The following is a 15,153-nucleotide window of genomic DNA, read 5'->3' on the forward strand; positions in this document are numbered from 1 at the left end:
ATAAATCATCCCTATCTCTTTCTTCCTATTATCTTTCTCCCTCTTTTAAAATCCATGGGCTACCAGATAATATGCATTGGAGAGAGGGGGGAATAATCACCTTACTGACTTGCAGTGGGGAAAGAGATGTCTGAAGCTAAACCAGGGATAGATTCAGATCTGTAACTCCCAGCAAGGACAATCTGGGGGACAGGAACAGGTTGTATTTTTCCTGGGAGGCTGTGTTAGTAAAGAGTGAAACCAGCTGTTCCTGGGCATGAGAGGTGGGAGCCTGAGGGTCTTTGGTTTTATACTTGCTTGTCTGCACCGTGGGAGTGTGTCACTTTGGAAAAAGCCTGCAGTGCTTCCAGAATGTTTTACAGGTGGAAATCATTAAGAGTTGCTTTTTAGAGAGGAAATGTCTCTTCTGTGACCCTGCTGCAGGCTCAGTGCAAGGGAGGAACCTGTCCCTGTGCTGGCTCAGTCCTGGCTGCAGCTCAGCTCCCAGGGAAGGTGCCCTGGCCACGCTCCTGCTGCTGTTCAGCAAAACTTTGGAGAGCTGGTACATGCTGGGCTCAGGTTCAAGGAAAAGCCCAGCCCAGGCTTTGGGTTTGGAGCTGGGATCAAATCCTGCTGCCAAATTGCTGCCTTAATTAGATCCTGGCCTTGAGACACCCAGCCTGACCCAGCTGACACCAGTGGCCTCAGCCCTCTTGGTGCTCATCGTTTCCAGCCTTGGTCTGTGAAAGGGGCCCAGTTCTGAGGCTCTGCTATCAGTGATGGTCAGGCTGGGTGGCTTTCAGGCTCTTCTAGTGCTGGGCAGGTAAACAGGAGATTTCTTAAGCCAAAATAACAGACTCCAGGAGCCCGCAGAGCCTGCGTGTTCCTCAGGCACGTCGTGATTCAGTCATGAATTCCTCTGCTGGTCAGGCACTGAGACACAAACATGGACACGGTCTACTAATAAAACTAAGTACCCTGAGATTTATTTTCCTTTCCAAAGGATTTTCTGTTCATCATGGAGATGTTGCTTTTCCAGCTGGCTTGTTTGCTGGCTTTCAAACATGCTACACTCTGTTAAACAAGGCTGCTTTCCTTCCTTGCCTCTGTAGCAACATCAGTTGCTTCCTTTGTTCCTTACACCTCCCTCCCCAGTTTCTAAAAAACATTGAATTAATATTGGTAAATAGTCCAAGATTAACTGTAATCAGTGTATTTACATTAATATTTAGTGTTTACATTACATTAATATTAGTGTTTAACACAGAATTACAGTATAATACCCTTGTTGCTTTCTTAATCTGTAGTAGACTTACTGGTTAGGAATTAGTGTCTGATGCTATTTAGTGGTTTGTTATTCCTAACAGAGCACAGAGGGATGATTTTGGCTCTGCAGGGGCTAAATGGGACAATCTGCAGCCCTGGCAGGAGCAGCCTTGCCCTGGCAACACACTGCAGGTCACAGATGTGCAGCTTCCCTGTGGGGTGGGGGGAGAGGAGAGGGGGGATGGAGATTTATATGCAAACTCAGTATGTTCCTGCTACACCTTTGTAGCTGGAGGGTTAGTGGTATTAATTAGTACTCCTGGGATGTGTAAAGCAGTGGGGAAGTAAGTCTGTAAAAGAACTGGAAGTGCTTGCTTGCACGAGACTGTATAAAAAAGATGACATCTTTATATTTTTCAAAGCAAGGAACCCAACTTGTTTCCCCTCCCCTGCATCCTATAATCCAGTTGTTGGAAAACAGGGGAGTTTAGAGCTTGCAAAAGGAATTTCTGAATTGGAAACTAGAGGGGGGAATAGTTTTGTAGCATATAACTGGAAGAAGAGTTAACTGAAAAGAAGTTATAAAGGTGGAGCCGCGCGTCATAAGGAGCTTTAAGACCAAGGTACAACAAGAGCCCCGTGAGTGGATGAGGTTATAAATGCTGAGATCCTGGGGAGATGAGGGGGAAAGGAAAAGCCAGCAGTGGGGGATGATCTTGCAAAGTTTTCGTCTGCAAATGTGGCTCGAGGAGGGCACAGACAGTGGCACTTGGAACTTTTCAAAATCAGTTGTTGTTTTTTAAATGAGGAGCCTGACATTTTAAAGGTCAAGCAGCCAGGGAGAGGGTGACCCCACCTTAAGCAAATGCACTCAGAGGTTGTGCTCACTGGCTTGTGTGCCCTTTACTTCAGGGGTGGTGTTGCCTAATTGCCCGGGGAGAGGATTTCTGTAGATTTTTCCTAAAAAGACAGATTTTTCAATACCCAAAGGAGGGAGGAGACCTGGTATTTTTCCCATTTCTCCTCCCTCTAGGAGAGCTAATAAGGGGAAAGTGGGAGAAGACAGACTTCATGAGGGCTGAGAGTGGCTTCGGGTGGAGCAGATGGAAGCAGAAGGTGTCTGTTGGAGGGAGGACTCTCTGCAGACCAAGGCAGCAGTTGACAGCAGAGGTATCCCTGCCTTGCCACAGCCAGGGGCCATCTTGTGTCCCCTGGTGGCACCTTGGCATGTCCCTGCTCCATCCCAGCAGGGCCAGCCCCTGCAGCCCCCCGGGGCTGCCTGCAGCCAGAGGAAAGATCAGCTGGGCAAACAGAGCTGCATGTTTTTTCAATATCAAGAACCTTAAACTGTGGGTCCCTGGAGCCACTTGCTCCCTTCCCATGGGCTTGTCCTGAGAGCCCCCACTGACCTCAGCAAATACACTCATACAGCAAGGGACCAGATAACCAAGGCAGCATAAAAGGAGGTGGCTTTCTTAACTTCAGGAATCACTACAGAACAGGCAGAACAGCACAAATGGGGCTTTTTCCCTTTCACCCCCTGCCTTCTGCAACAGCCCATCAGGACTGGCCATGAGAGATGGACAGGGATTGGAGGTATCTTCTCTGTAATCAGGCAACAGCAGTGTTGTAGTATCTCCTGTGGCAAACATCAACTCCACCAACGCCAACGTTACTGCAAAGACTGTTTTGTTTCCTGTATCCATGATTATTCTCATGGCCTGTTTGGGATATAACTGAGACCCAAACATTTCAAGCTCGTGTGTCTACAATGAGGTGAACAGGTCCCTAAGGATGGGGGAGGGGGCTCAGCAACCCTGTTAACTTCACCCGTAGCTTTGTGCATTGAACCAGGCTGGAAATCCAGCTGGTGCTAGTGGTTTGGAAATGATGGTAGATTTAGTGGGTTTCCTGCAGGCAAAGGAGAGCCCAGGGAGAGCTGTGCTCCTCTGAGGCTGCAACACCATTTGTCTGCTTTCTGAGAAGCTTTTCCATGACAAGTGAGGCAGTGACATGTGAGCTGTCAGCGCCGGGAGACAGAAAACATCTCTAAACTGTTCCTTTGATGACACTCTTGGATGAGCTTTCTCCTGTGCCAGGATGCTTATTGCTTCAGATGGCTCCAATCTCTGCTAATAAATCACCTCCTCCATGCCAGGAGGGTTTGATCTCACATCACAGGAGGTATCATTGAGGCCCAAACCTAGCATTTTCTGTTCCATTAGCTAAAGCCTGTAATGTTGAGTATTTCAAAGAAATAATGTTCCCTCGAGTGTTTCTATCACCAGCCAGGCAACCAGAAGTTAAATCTCCACCTGCAGAGTCACCCCTGATTTTTCTTTCCTGATTGCTTGGGTTTCTGGATTCCCATTGCAAGCCCTGAGCAGAACAGAGCAGGGATGTGCTCCCTTTCTCTGGGCTCCCCAGCTCTCAGGAAAAAAGTCAGCAATTCGGGTTTTCCCTGGGTAGTGTGTATGATGTTGCCTGGGATGGCACTTTTGTGGAATCCAAATTGTGTTGGGTTTTGGTGGGAGGTATTTTTTCAAACTACAAAAGGCTTCCAGTGATTTTGTTACCAGAGCTTGGGGGATGAGCAGAAAGCTGGAACAAGTGTTTTTTATCTTCAGGGAGACCTCATAGCAGCCCTTCAGTACCTGAAAGGCCCACAGGAAGGATGGGGAGGGACTTTTTACAAGGGCTTGTAGCAAGAGTACAAGGGATAATGGCCTTACATTGGAAGGGGGGAGATTGAGGTGAGACATGAGGAGGAAATTCTTTGCTGTGAGGGTGGTGAGACCCTGGCCCAGGTTGCCCAGGGAAGCTGTGGCTGCCCCATCCCTGGCAGTGTTGAAGGGCAGGTTGGATGGGGCTGGGAGCAACCTGGGCTGGTGGGAGGTGTCCCTGCCCACGCAGGGGGGATTGGGACTGGATGATCTTTAAGGTCCTTGCCGACCCAAACCATTCCATGATTCAATGAATTGCTGGAGGCTCTCAGGGCTGCCACTCTCCTGTGATGTTTCAGCTCTGCTGAAAGCAGATGATTCCCACCTTGCCCTTGTGTCCATCAAGTTGTGTATCTTGACCTGCGTGGCCCGCTCTCCCCTCTTCCTCCTGGCTCAGCACAGGGCAGTGGTTTCCCAGCCTCCATCGCTTCTCCCTCAGCTCTCCAGCCACCACCTTCAGACTTTTAAGACCTTGAAGAGAGAAGAAGGGCAGAGAGTAGCAGCTGGAGGTGGGGGGGGGGGGGCAGAGGCTGCAGACAGTGCTGGGCTGGAGGGGTTGGACTGTCCTGAGGTGTCGGTCACCCCGGGAGAGGCCACGTGCCGTGGCTGCAGGTGGCACGGCCGCAGAGGATGCTGCTGAGGTGGCCTGGAGAAAAAGTGGATTCAGCAAGAGCTAAAGTAGCACACGGCATTAAAAATTCACAAAGGCTCCTCTGAATCCCTCTCTCCTGGAGATGCCTGTGAAGGAGCTGCTGCAGGGAGAGGGGAGGGAGCAGGGGACCCTTCCCCAGCGCCCCGTGCCTTGCTCACCTTCACCCCTGGAAGCATTTGTGGCTCTCAGTTTTCAACTAGAAAAACTAGAGCAGACTGGTTTGGTTTTTTTTCCTCTTCTTTTTACACCGTCTCAGTAGCCCAGTGGAAACTTAGGCAGGTTTGCTGTGGGAAAGGAGAATTAAAAATTGAGAGGCTGTTGCCAAGGTTCAGGGGAAAATGTTAGGATTAAACTGAAACTGGGATTTGCAAAAGCTCCTTTGAAAGCTTTCTCTAACAAGAGGAGCCAGGTGACCCCATTTTCCCCTGGAAAAAAAGAAAGAAAGAAAAAAAACCCGATAAAACCCAACAATTTATGGGCATTTTTCCTGTGGCTTTGTACTTCAAATGCCTTTTTTTCCTCATTTTAGTTGAGCCAGATTAGAGTGGGCTGGGTTGAACTGCAGAGCCCCAAAGCCCCCAGGCTGGGCTGGAAGGGGCTGATGGGGAGATGCTGACACAGGGGGGTCAGGGGATGCTTTGAAATGAGTCTCTACAACGTGGGGCATTTTGGAAAACAGAGCAAAATATCTTTCCCCTCCCTTAAAAACAACAAGCCTGGTAAGAGAGCCACCCCTCCTTTTTTGGGGGGGGAGTTTGTTGGGGTTTTTTAAGCCTACTTTTGAAACAAACAGCTTCAAAAAGAAAACAAGCAGAAAATACATTAGTACTGCAGCTTTGTTAAAATCTAGTTGCAGCAGTGTGTGATTTGATGTGCTCATTTAATTCACTGGAGCAGAAAAACGTATTTGGGTTTTGTTTTGGTGTTTTTTTCTTTGCAATCTTACCCGAGCAGATGTGCCCTCCCTGCAGGACTGCTCCACTTCTGTGCTGCTCAGCTGGTTTGCAGAAGCCCAGGGATGAAAAAGCATGGGAAAGATCTGCATTGCTTGCTTTAAATACCTCTGACAGGGCTGAGACACCCATCCTGCCCTGGACAAACAAGGAGGGGACACTGAGCATAGGGCTTACATCTATGTCAGTGTAAATAAATGAGGAATGCAGAAGGTTATTAAGCAGGAGAGTGAAATTAAGAGCAACTGTGCTGGATTCAGGCAGGTTTTGTTTGGCTGCTCTCCCCGTGAAACCCATAGGGAGCTGGGATTGGCAGAGCTGGAGACCCAGAGCAGCATCCCATGGGGTGGAACTGCCATTGCTCTCCTTTATGCCTGGTCCTGAAGCAGAGATTACCTCAAAAAGAAAGAAGTTTGTGGAGGAGATTTGGCTGTTGGCAAAGGAATTTCTCTGAGAAGGTGAGCAGGAGTTTGGTTTAGAGCCTGAAACTTCTTTGAGATTGTTGAGTTTCAAGAAACAAAATGTCCATACTGGGGGAGGAGGGTCAGAGTTGGAGGCTTCTTCCTGGGCTTCCCAGGTTGGGGGTTAAGGCAAATTATTCATGATGCAGATTCTGATTTGCCCTTCAAATAACTTCTTGGCAGCCCTGGCACAAGACCTGAGTGTCCTGTAGGTTGCAAATGCTAACACAGAAGGGGAACTTCTTTTGCCTTCTCAGAATGCAAATGAGGTGTCTGCTTTTCCAGGGAGTTTAATTTGCTGCCTTCAGCTCTGCATGGCTTGTTAGCTGGATGGAAAACTGTTGGCACTGCCAGTACAATCTGGATATTGTTTCATGGGACTGCAGAGAGTGATGAGCTTGTATCTTGCTAATCTACAGTAATTTGCAGCTAATTTGCCAAGAGTCAACAACTCCAGTGGCTCCTGCAGGGGCACAGCCCTGGTGGCAGTGGAAGGGCATTTATTGCAAGGCTTTTCTTCCACTGCCAGGGTTTTGCTAAAGACAGAATTAGGCTTATTTTACACCAAAGCCATGGTGTAACATTGCCAGTGACAGAAACCAGCTGAGGTTTCAGACTTGCCCTGGGGCCTGGTGGCTCATTCATGACCTGGGAAGACCCCTCCACCCCCCTGGGACACGTGGCAGCCAAATCCTTTCTAGTACTTCCCCTGAAGAATACTCATGTTTAGGACACTGTAGGAAGCAGGTTCTGTTCTCTTTCAGCAAGGTCTCCTTGGGAGAATATTGCCTTAAATGGAAGGAGGAAGTTTGGCAGTCAGGATTTCCAGCTTTGGGGTTGCTGGAGCACAGAGTGGTCTCATATTAGCAACAAGCTGTGCTGTCTTTGTGTTTTATTTCCCTTTTAGACCAAATATTAAGAGAGGCTGTCAGTAGTTTGTCTGGTTTGACCCGAGGTTTGCTTCTTGGTGTTGTTGAAATGCAGCATTTCAGGAGGGTGCCTAGAGAAGGGGTCTGCAGTAAAGCTACCTGGGCAATAAACAGCAAGTTGGGGGATCAAGTGGTAGGGAAGGAAGGGTGATGATGGTTCAGCCACTCCTCTCTGTACAATCCCCTCTGAAACAGAAATCCTGGTTTTGCACAACTGTGTCCTTCTGTGTTCTATCCCAGAGTTCAAAAAGGAAAAGAAGGTGGGAAGTGTGGGGATGGAAGATGCTGAGAGCACATTAATGGAGAAGACAACAGAAAGCCAGAGCTGAGCAAGGCAGATGTTTGAGTATGTGGAGAATCAAAGCCTTTGGGAGAGAGAATTGGGCTTTCTGGGTCAGGAGGCTGCAAACTCTGCACAGGAATCTGCTGCTTCACCCTGGTGCCTTGTGCTTGGGTAACTCATGGGGGAAGTGAGTTGAATGGGCAAATAAATCAGAGGTGCTAAAAAGCTCTGCTTGTTCCAAGTCAGTCAGCCATTTAATAGCACCCAATATCAAGGAGACAGGCTGGGGCCAACTAAGATGAAAAATAGCCCAGAGGTGGTGGCAATTGCTCTGGAGCTAAGCTGGGGCTGCTGATGGCTGCAACAGCTTGAAGTGGAGATCTTCTGCTGGGGACAGTGGGGAAAGGAGAGGGAAGGTGTGTCCTCAAGCTCTTTACTTATTTACCATTAATATTATATGTAATACATTTATGGTATTCAGCCCAGAGGTGCCCTGTGGTCTCCTGTGTGCCAGCACAGGGACCAGTAAATACCCCTGGTGTATGTCCCTCTGGGCTGCAGCCCCTCCAGCCCCTCTCACTGGAGCCCAAAGGTGGGCATCAAGGGCTCAGGTAGTGCCCTTTCATCTCAGCTCTTGGCCAGGACATTGCTCACTACAAGCTGTAGTTTCTTTTCCCAAATCTTTTCCCACTTGGACCAACGTGTTCACATAAGTGTCCTGGGGTCACCTGAGGTTTTCATACACTCTCACTGAGCAGCAGCTCCTGGAGGGGCTGACCCAGGGTTGTGCCACTACAGGTGGGAAGTAAAGGGGTTGAAATCAGCAGTTGACATTCATTTTCCTTTTAAATTGCAAGAAAATAAGTCTAATTAGTGAGAGGAAGACAGGAACAGGTTTCCTCCTGTTTTCCATCGGAAAAAGGTGGATTAAGAAAGCTTGGTGGGCTGCTGGAATCTCTGGATTCCCTTCTAAATGTTTGGGTAGGGTTTGTTACAGCCTCTATCAAGCAGCAATTGCATTGAACCAGTCCAGGCTATTTGTATGCTGGAGAAATCTGATCCCAGCATTTAATTTGTGAAGAACTGGGAATTTCTTTGCAAGACATCCCGAAAGAGCTGTGATAAAACACCCAGAGTCAACATATTGGGTGAGTGCAGCAAAAAAAGAGAACAAAACACCATTTAAATCATCTCGTTAGAGCAGGGTGAGGATTATCTAGGAAGCTGAAAAAAAGTGAAGCCTTTACAAAAGACAGTGGGAGAAAAATGGGCAGTATCAGTCCTGCAGGTCTCCCTGCCTGCTGGCCTACATTTGGGGTCTATCTATAGCTGCTCTTAGAAATGATTGCAAAATTGCTTCTAATTCTAGGAAGATAACAGGCTTGATTTGATGATGAAAGCTGAGCAGCTTGGGGAAAATTCTGGCAAGTTAGTGGACATTGCTGGACGTCCAGGCTACTTCTGGTGAGAACAAGGTGCAGGTTCCTGCCTACGGTGGAAATCCCCACTTTTCTCCAGGCCAAGTCCTACAAGGAAGGTTGCCAGCCATCATCTGCTTGGTACATACACCATCCTAGACAAGAAGTAGGCTTTAAGTAATTCCTCAACATCTTATGCTGACTGATGTGGTCATTTTGAAACGAAAGTCACTTTCCCCCCCCCCCTTTTTTAAGGGAAATGAGGATATTAATTAACCCTGGCACAGAAAGGAGCCTCAGTCCTGCTGTATCAGTGAAGGATTTTGAATATGCACCAGTTCCAGTGGTGCCACTAATGTGCTGCAGAGCAGACAGAATAAGACCAAAGGTGACATAATATTTTGTTTGGTGAGCTCTGTGTAATTTGAAGAATTCCTGAAGAAGAACTGATCTGTATTACTGGGGCAACTGGCATGGTGTTGGTTGACTCCTTCAGAGATGCTCTTTCATTGGCCAAGTGCAACAAAGCCCCCCTGGGTGTGTTACCAACCCTCTTGACATCTGGGCTGGGTATGAGTTACCTTTCCAAAAAACCCCACAAAGGTAGCCATTAAATTCCTTTCATTAGAAAATGACTATAATTGCAGTAATTTCCTTTTAACGAGGTGTGTTAAGTCTCATTAGCAAAGATGTTTGGGGGGGCTCTGTTCCAGTGGCCCTGCAAGGGGGCCCCAAAACATGGGCTGTGCTTCTCACTGACCTCCTGCAGCTTCACAGCTTCAGCCAAAGCTGAGGGTGAATCACCAGGTCTGCGTCCAACTAAATTCAGATGCTCCTGAAGTCACACCAAAGTGGGTGGATTGTTTTCAGCTGGCTGCAGAGGAGCTGCTGGTGACTTTGGGAACAGATCCTCATCAGCACAGTGTCTAGGTAAAAATAAAGGGTCTAGGAAAAAAAAACCAGCCCTCATACTGAATTCTTCTGAAGGTGGTAGATGAACAGGCTTTCTCCAGGCTTGGGGACTCTATGTGCTTTCACTGTCCTTTCCCCAGTGTGACTTCCCCTTGCAGCTCTCAGGGTGCATCCTCTGGGTGTATCAGTGAGGGGAGGGTTGGATGCCCTGGGCATCCCAGCAGGGCAGAAATCCCAACATGGGTCCAGCTGCCTCAACAGGGAGAACATCCAGCTTTCAAGACAGGTTTTGCAGCTGGAAAACCTCTGTTAAAAGGGCTAAATTCTGGTCTCACATGTAGTGCCTGATCTGTGTCTTCCAGATCCATCACAGATCAGATCTCAGGACTTGGAGGTAATTTTTCCTAACAGCCCAGGACTTGAAAACTCAAACCTATAACCAGCTTCATTTAAATGAGTAAAGCTGCTCCTGGTGACTTCCAAAGGGGACTGGATGAGGAGTCCAGGGGCAGAAGCCAGTCCATGTCCTTGCTGGCTCGTGTCTCTGCACACAGGCTCCTAGGAAAGGAGGAAAAATAAGAAATAAAAATGCAGTAATCATTTTTATTCACAGGCCACAATACAATCCAATTTGCTTACCCCTAGCTCTGCTGGCACTCGCACACTAAGTGGGGCTTAAAGCATTTTAGAACTCCTGGAGTAATAAAAATAAGTAATGAAATATATTCATAATACAGCCAGAAAATATACGAGCTGTCTCAACCTGATGCAATTGCAAATGGGTTTAGCAAACTCAGGCTCACAACAGTGACATTATTTTGTAGATGTTTCAAGCTATTTGTATCCCTGAGTGAATTTCCAAAACCTCAGCCATCAGATTTCCTACATTTTTGGATGATTTATGATCTTAGTTTGATTTCTTCCCCCGGCTGCGTTAGCGGTTAAGAGCAGCCTGATTGTGCAAGTTAGAAGGTGTAAAAGCCACCCCTGGGCTCCTCAGATTTTCAGCACGGGGCTTTCAGATGCTCTCATTGGTTACTTGTAACTTTGATAACTCTGATTGACCCATAATTTTCTTTGGTCTTGCCCTGTGATTGAATTATTTTGAAAAGCTACAGTAAAATGAAGATTATTCTTTCAGGGCAGAATAGCTGTGGCCTGATTGTCTCTTTTCTTAGCCCATCAGTGTCAAGCCAGGTGATTTCTAGTTGGTGGCACTTGTCCTTGTTGCCAGCTGAGGTGTGAACTTCAAGTACTGGGTTTAAAGGGGAGGAGGTGAAAGAAGGTTGTCCACCTGCTCATCCAGACAGAAGTCACAAAAACAGCTCTAGATCTGAAAACTGATGGAAGATTTATTTTGTTTAGTGAGATTAGGTGTGGAATCTCAATGTTTCTGTTCTCCTTCCTATCAAAAGCAGCTGCTGAGGGCTGAAGTGTCCCCAGATGAGCTCCTACAAGGCAGGGCATGGATGAGGATCAGTGGTACCATCCACGCTGCTACCCTGGTCCCATCCCTGACAGTTCATTTGGAGAATTTGTGTCTCACACCCAGGAGCTTTCAGCAAAAAAGCAGGTTTCTGGAGGTCTTACCCATGGGTTGGCAAGTGCAGACAGTCCTGCTTGCAGCCAAAGCTTTCCTCTGGCTGCCCTGATAAGGCAGCATCTCCATCAGCCCTTATCACAGCACCCAGCAGCGGGTAGACCTGGTGTCTGACTTGTGGTCGATTCTCCTTGCCCAGGATTTTCTACCAGTTTAATTTTAGCTGCCAGATCCCAGCCCAGTCTGCTTCCCCTTATCTCCCCAGCTCCCCAAAGGCTTCCTTGCCCCTGGCCCCAGCCTGTTTCACAATTATAGATATGCAGCTCAAGGATTATCTTGTTACTGGGGAAGGCTTTTCCTTTGTGTGTTTGCAGACAAATATTCCAGCTTGTATTAAATAATGATCAGCTTTAAGCTGACTGGTACTTTATGGTGTGGTTTGCAGGGAGATGAAAGTTTCCAGCACTGTTTTTGAGCAAAATTTGTGCTTTTATTCCAATTTCTGCCAGGGGACAACCAGTTGTGTGGAGTCCTCTCAAGCAAAGCAACAAAGCTGAAAGAAAATTCACCATCACCTCCAACTTCTTCTAGATCTTTCACCCATCCTGTGCTATTTTTTGCTGTCAAATGTCAAAAATATGTTGGTACATTGGGGCACCTGCCTCCCTGTCCTCACCTGTGACTCCTGAGGCTGTGAGATAAGAGTCAGAGCAGGATCTTGCTGCAGATTTAAAATGACAACGTCTCAGAGGCTGCTGCAAAAATGCAGCCTGGGCACATGTTACCCAAAGAATATCAAGCAAGAATAAAATGAAAGAGACAAATTATAACATGTAAACTAGGTAAAGGAAAAAGACTTTTTCCTTAAACGTGGAGAGAAACACCTTTGTGTCTTTTGGAGGTGAGTGAGTGGTAAATTTGGATTAAAGTACTTTACTCAAAGCAGTAACTTGATTTTGCCATTTCTCTTTCCCAATAAGTTGATTTGTGAGACTTTCCTGGGAATTTAATTTTGCCTTCTCTCTCTGCAGAAGGACAATTTCGAGGTGAGTAAGTACAGATAGAAGGTTTGTAGGAATTGCCCTTTAGGTAAAGAACTGTTTAGTTCTCATGGGATAAAAAAGTTGTTTATCCTTTTGATCTTGATGCTCTTAGACATATATTTGTTGTCAGTTGCGATCGGAAGAACCCAAACCTTGGTCTGGGCTGGGATACTGCACAGTTTGGAGCACTGGGGGGAATCTTCTCATCCAGATGTGCCACGTGCAGAGGGATGGTGTGGATGGGGCTCTTGCTCTGGGCACAGTCTTTTATCTGCTGGAACTGAAGAATAATCACCACTGGGTTACCCCCAGGGGACACTGGGGGGGGGGGTGCTTCAAGCAATGGGGACTTAGGGAAGTGTTTCTGTCCTGCCAAATGCTTTGGTTTTCTGTAATCAGAAGCAGGCAAATCTGGAGGCATCCTCTGAGCTCTGCATTGGTATTCTGCACCCTGCCTGCTGCAAAGAGCCCACATTTGGAGGGAGGGATGCAGAAAAATGACACGGGCAGCCGGGCACTCTCTGTAGTCCTTGCTGTGCACCGACAATGATTCCCTTTGCGCCCAGTGTTGCTGTGGATTTTGTTCTCCTGCTGTGTTCCTTTGGTAATTGCCAATTAAAGAAGTATCTGGGACTCGATTTATCACGGTCTGAATTTGTCTGTGTCAGGCAAGGGAAAGTGGGTCAGCATCAGGCAGTGCAGGTATGCTTTGGGAGCAGCAGACAAAATGTTTGGGGAAGAAATATTGATGTGTTGGTTGGTAAGTTGGCTAATTTTGTTCTCTAGCATCATTTCCTGAAAGAGGAGCAACAGGGTTTATAATTGATTCTATTAAATAATGGATGATACATGCTCCTACTGCAAAGTAGGCAGCATTTCCAGGCTGTGGAAAAGCATTTCCATCTTCAGGGGACATGAATGGAGAGGCTCTAAATAGGATGTGAGTGGGGGCAGTTATTCCCCCCAGGTACTGCTGCACACCAGAGCAGCCTCAGCCTCTTGAATGGGAAACTTGAGATAAATTCTAGTTCTTTTAAAGTTTCTTTTGTGTCTCTCCCATTGTTTTCTTGCTGAAGTGCTTCACAGGAGCTTTCTCCAGACCTCACTTCCAGCTGTGGCTTTAGAGACGTGCTGTACCTGTCCCCAGCACACAGAGGAAGGCTCCGGATTTACCATTTAGGCACAAGCCTTGGCCACCTTAGCAGCAGAATTTGCAAAGGAGTCCTCCTTAGGTCCCCTTCTCTATGGATTTGCTAAGTTTTTCTCTTTCCTGGTCATTTGAGTAGTCTGTAGTAAGCTTAGTATGAAATGAATGCTGGAGCAATGTATAAAATATTACACAAAAGTGTATGGCTAGATTTTCAAACCTAGGTGTTATTTTTCAGTCTCTGGGTTGAGACCAGAGACACTTTCCCCCCAAGCCTGTGAACTTCTGGCCAGAGCTACTATCAAAAAAACCAAATGTTCAAGGATGAGCCTGGGGCTTGCTGCTGAAATTATAACTTCAGGTCCCCAGGAGAACATTATTAAACCTCTGCCTTGTGCCTCCTTCATCTGCTGGTAGGTTTGCCAAGAGGCACCCAGCAAGCTGGAGCCCATGTGGCTGGGCAGATGGATTCTGTGTGTCACCAGGTCCCTGCAGAAGAAGCAAAAGCTCAACATGAAGGTGACACAGTCCTCGTGTGTTTAAACAGTTGGCAACTGAAACGAGATGTGTCTTGGTATGTTCAGTAGCTGCTTTTCTGTGTCTCTGTCCAGAGCTGGGAGCTGCACTGTGTTGGGAAAAAAGCAGCTGGGTGGAGATGACAAAGATGCTGCTGGGTCTGTTGTTAATTCCAATTCTCTGGGTCTTCTCCTATTTAGTGTGTGGCCCTTCATGAGCATCCTGCAGCACAGGAACAAAACAGACAAAACTCTCCACAATTACTTACATGTAATTCAGGTTTAGGATGAAGTTTGCAGGCTTTTCCTCTTGAGGCTTGAGTCACACTTTGGATTAACACCCCAGGTCCCACCCTGTGGCTGCTGAGCACTGCTTTGCTTGAGGGCCAGTTCTGCAGGAGCACTTGGAGATAATTTTGGTCTGAATCTTTACATCTGAACATAACTCTTGATTTTCAGCCCTTGTGCCCCTGGCTTTCCCTGTTCCCTAACAACAGCTGTGTTGCTGTTTGCAGATGATGGGAAGCTGTCCCTGGAGGAGTTCCAGGCCTTTTTCTCTGATGGGACCCTCAATGAAGAAGAACTTGAGAAGCTCTTTCATACCATTGACTCGGACAACACCAAGTAAGTTCCCTGTGCTGACAACCCCCTATTTCACAGAGCCTTTGGGTCATGATGTTGGTGTGCCTGGGCAGTGCTGCTCCAGAATCCCCAGAGGCTGCAGGGGAGCAACTTGCTTTGCAAAACCTCAGCTGCTGGAGCTGCTGCTTGGCTTGCTTCTCATCATGATGGCCACAGTGACTCAGGCCATTTTTCAGGTCATTTTCTTTGGCACAACCTGATCTTTACAGCATCTGAAGTGATGCTTAGTTTTACCCAGGAGGGCACTGAAATGGTTCCAACTTCTCCACTCTAAAAGCTTGGCTGTGCAGTGAGATGTAACTGTGTGAGTCTCTGCAAGCACTGTCCAGATACTTTACACACAACAGACTGTAATGATCTGGGGCTGTGTCTCTCTGTCATCTCTCTGCATCCCCTGCACTTGGGCTGTATCCCCTTCCTGCTTTGCCTCCCACCCAAAACATCTCCTGGAAAGCAGCAATTCCTCCAGCACTTAATAGAAATGAGCCCTTTCTCTTCAAGCTGAAGTTCAGTTGGGCAGAGGCCAGCCCGGGTGCTGCTGAGGATGCTTTGCCTCTGCTCTGGTCCTGGCAGCCTGGTGTGGCCATACAGACCTGGGCAGGGTGGCAAGGGGATGGATCCACCAGCAGCAGGGACTTAGTTTTAGCTTTATTTGCCACCTTGTTACTAAAACAACAACAACAAAATGAC

The 15,153-nt window shown here is 47.4% G+C and overlaps 1 protein-coding gene across 4 annotated transcripts in view; it reads left to right on the forward strand.

The window, feature by feature from the left end:
- The window catches only part of NECAB2 (N-terminal EF-hand calcium binding protein 2), a 73,367-nt gene that overhangs the window by 28,931 nt on the left and 29,283 nt on the right, over positions 1 to 15,153 (forward strand). For all 4 annotated transcript variants that reach the window (XM_051629278.1, XM_051629279.1, XM_051629280.1 and 1 more), the window contains exon 3: positions 14,337 to 14,445. In XM_051629278.1, coding sequence (XP_051485238.1) covers positions 14,337 to 14,445 — 109 coding nt within the window. The remainder of the gene's footprint in view (positions 1 to 14,336; positions 14,446 to 15,153) is intronic.

Source organism: Apus apus, chromosome 11 (genome assembly GCF_020740795.1).
Source record: "Apus apus isolate bApuApu2 chromosome 11, bApuApu2.pri.cur, whole genome shotgun sequence".
NCBI lineage: Eukaryota > Metazoa > Chordata > Aves > Apodiformes > Apodidae > Apus > Apus apus.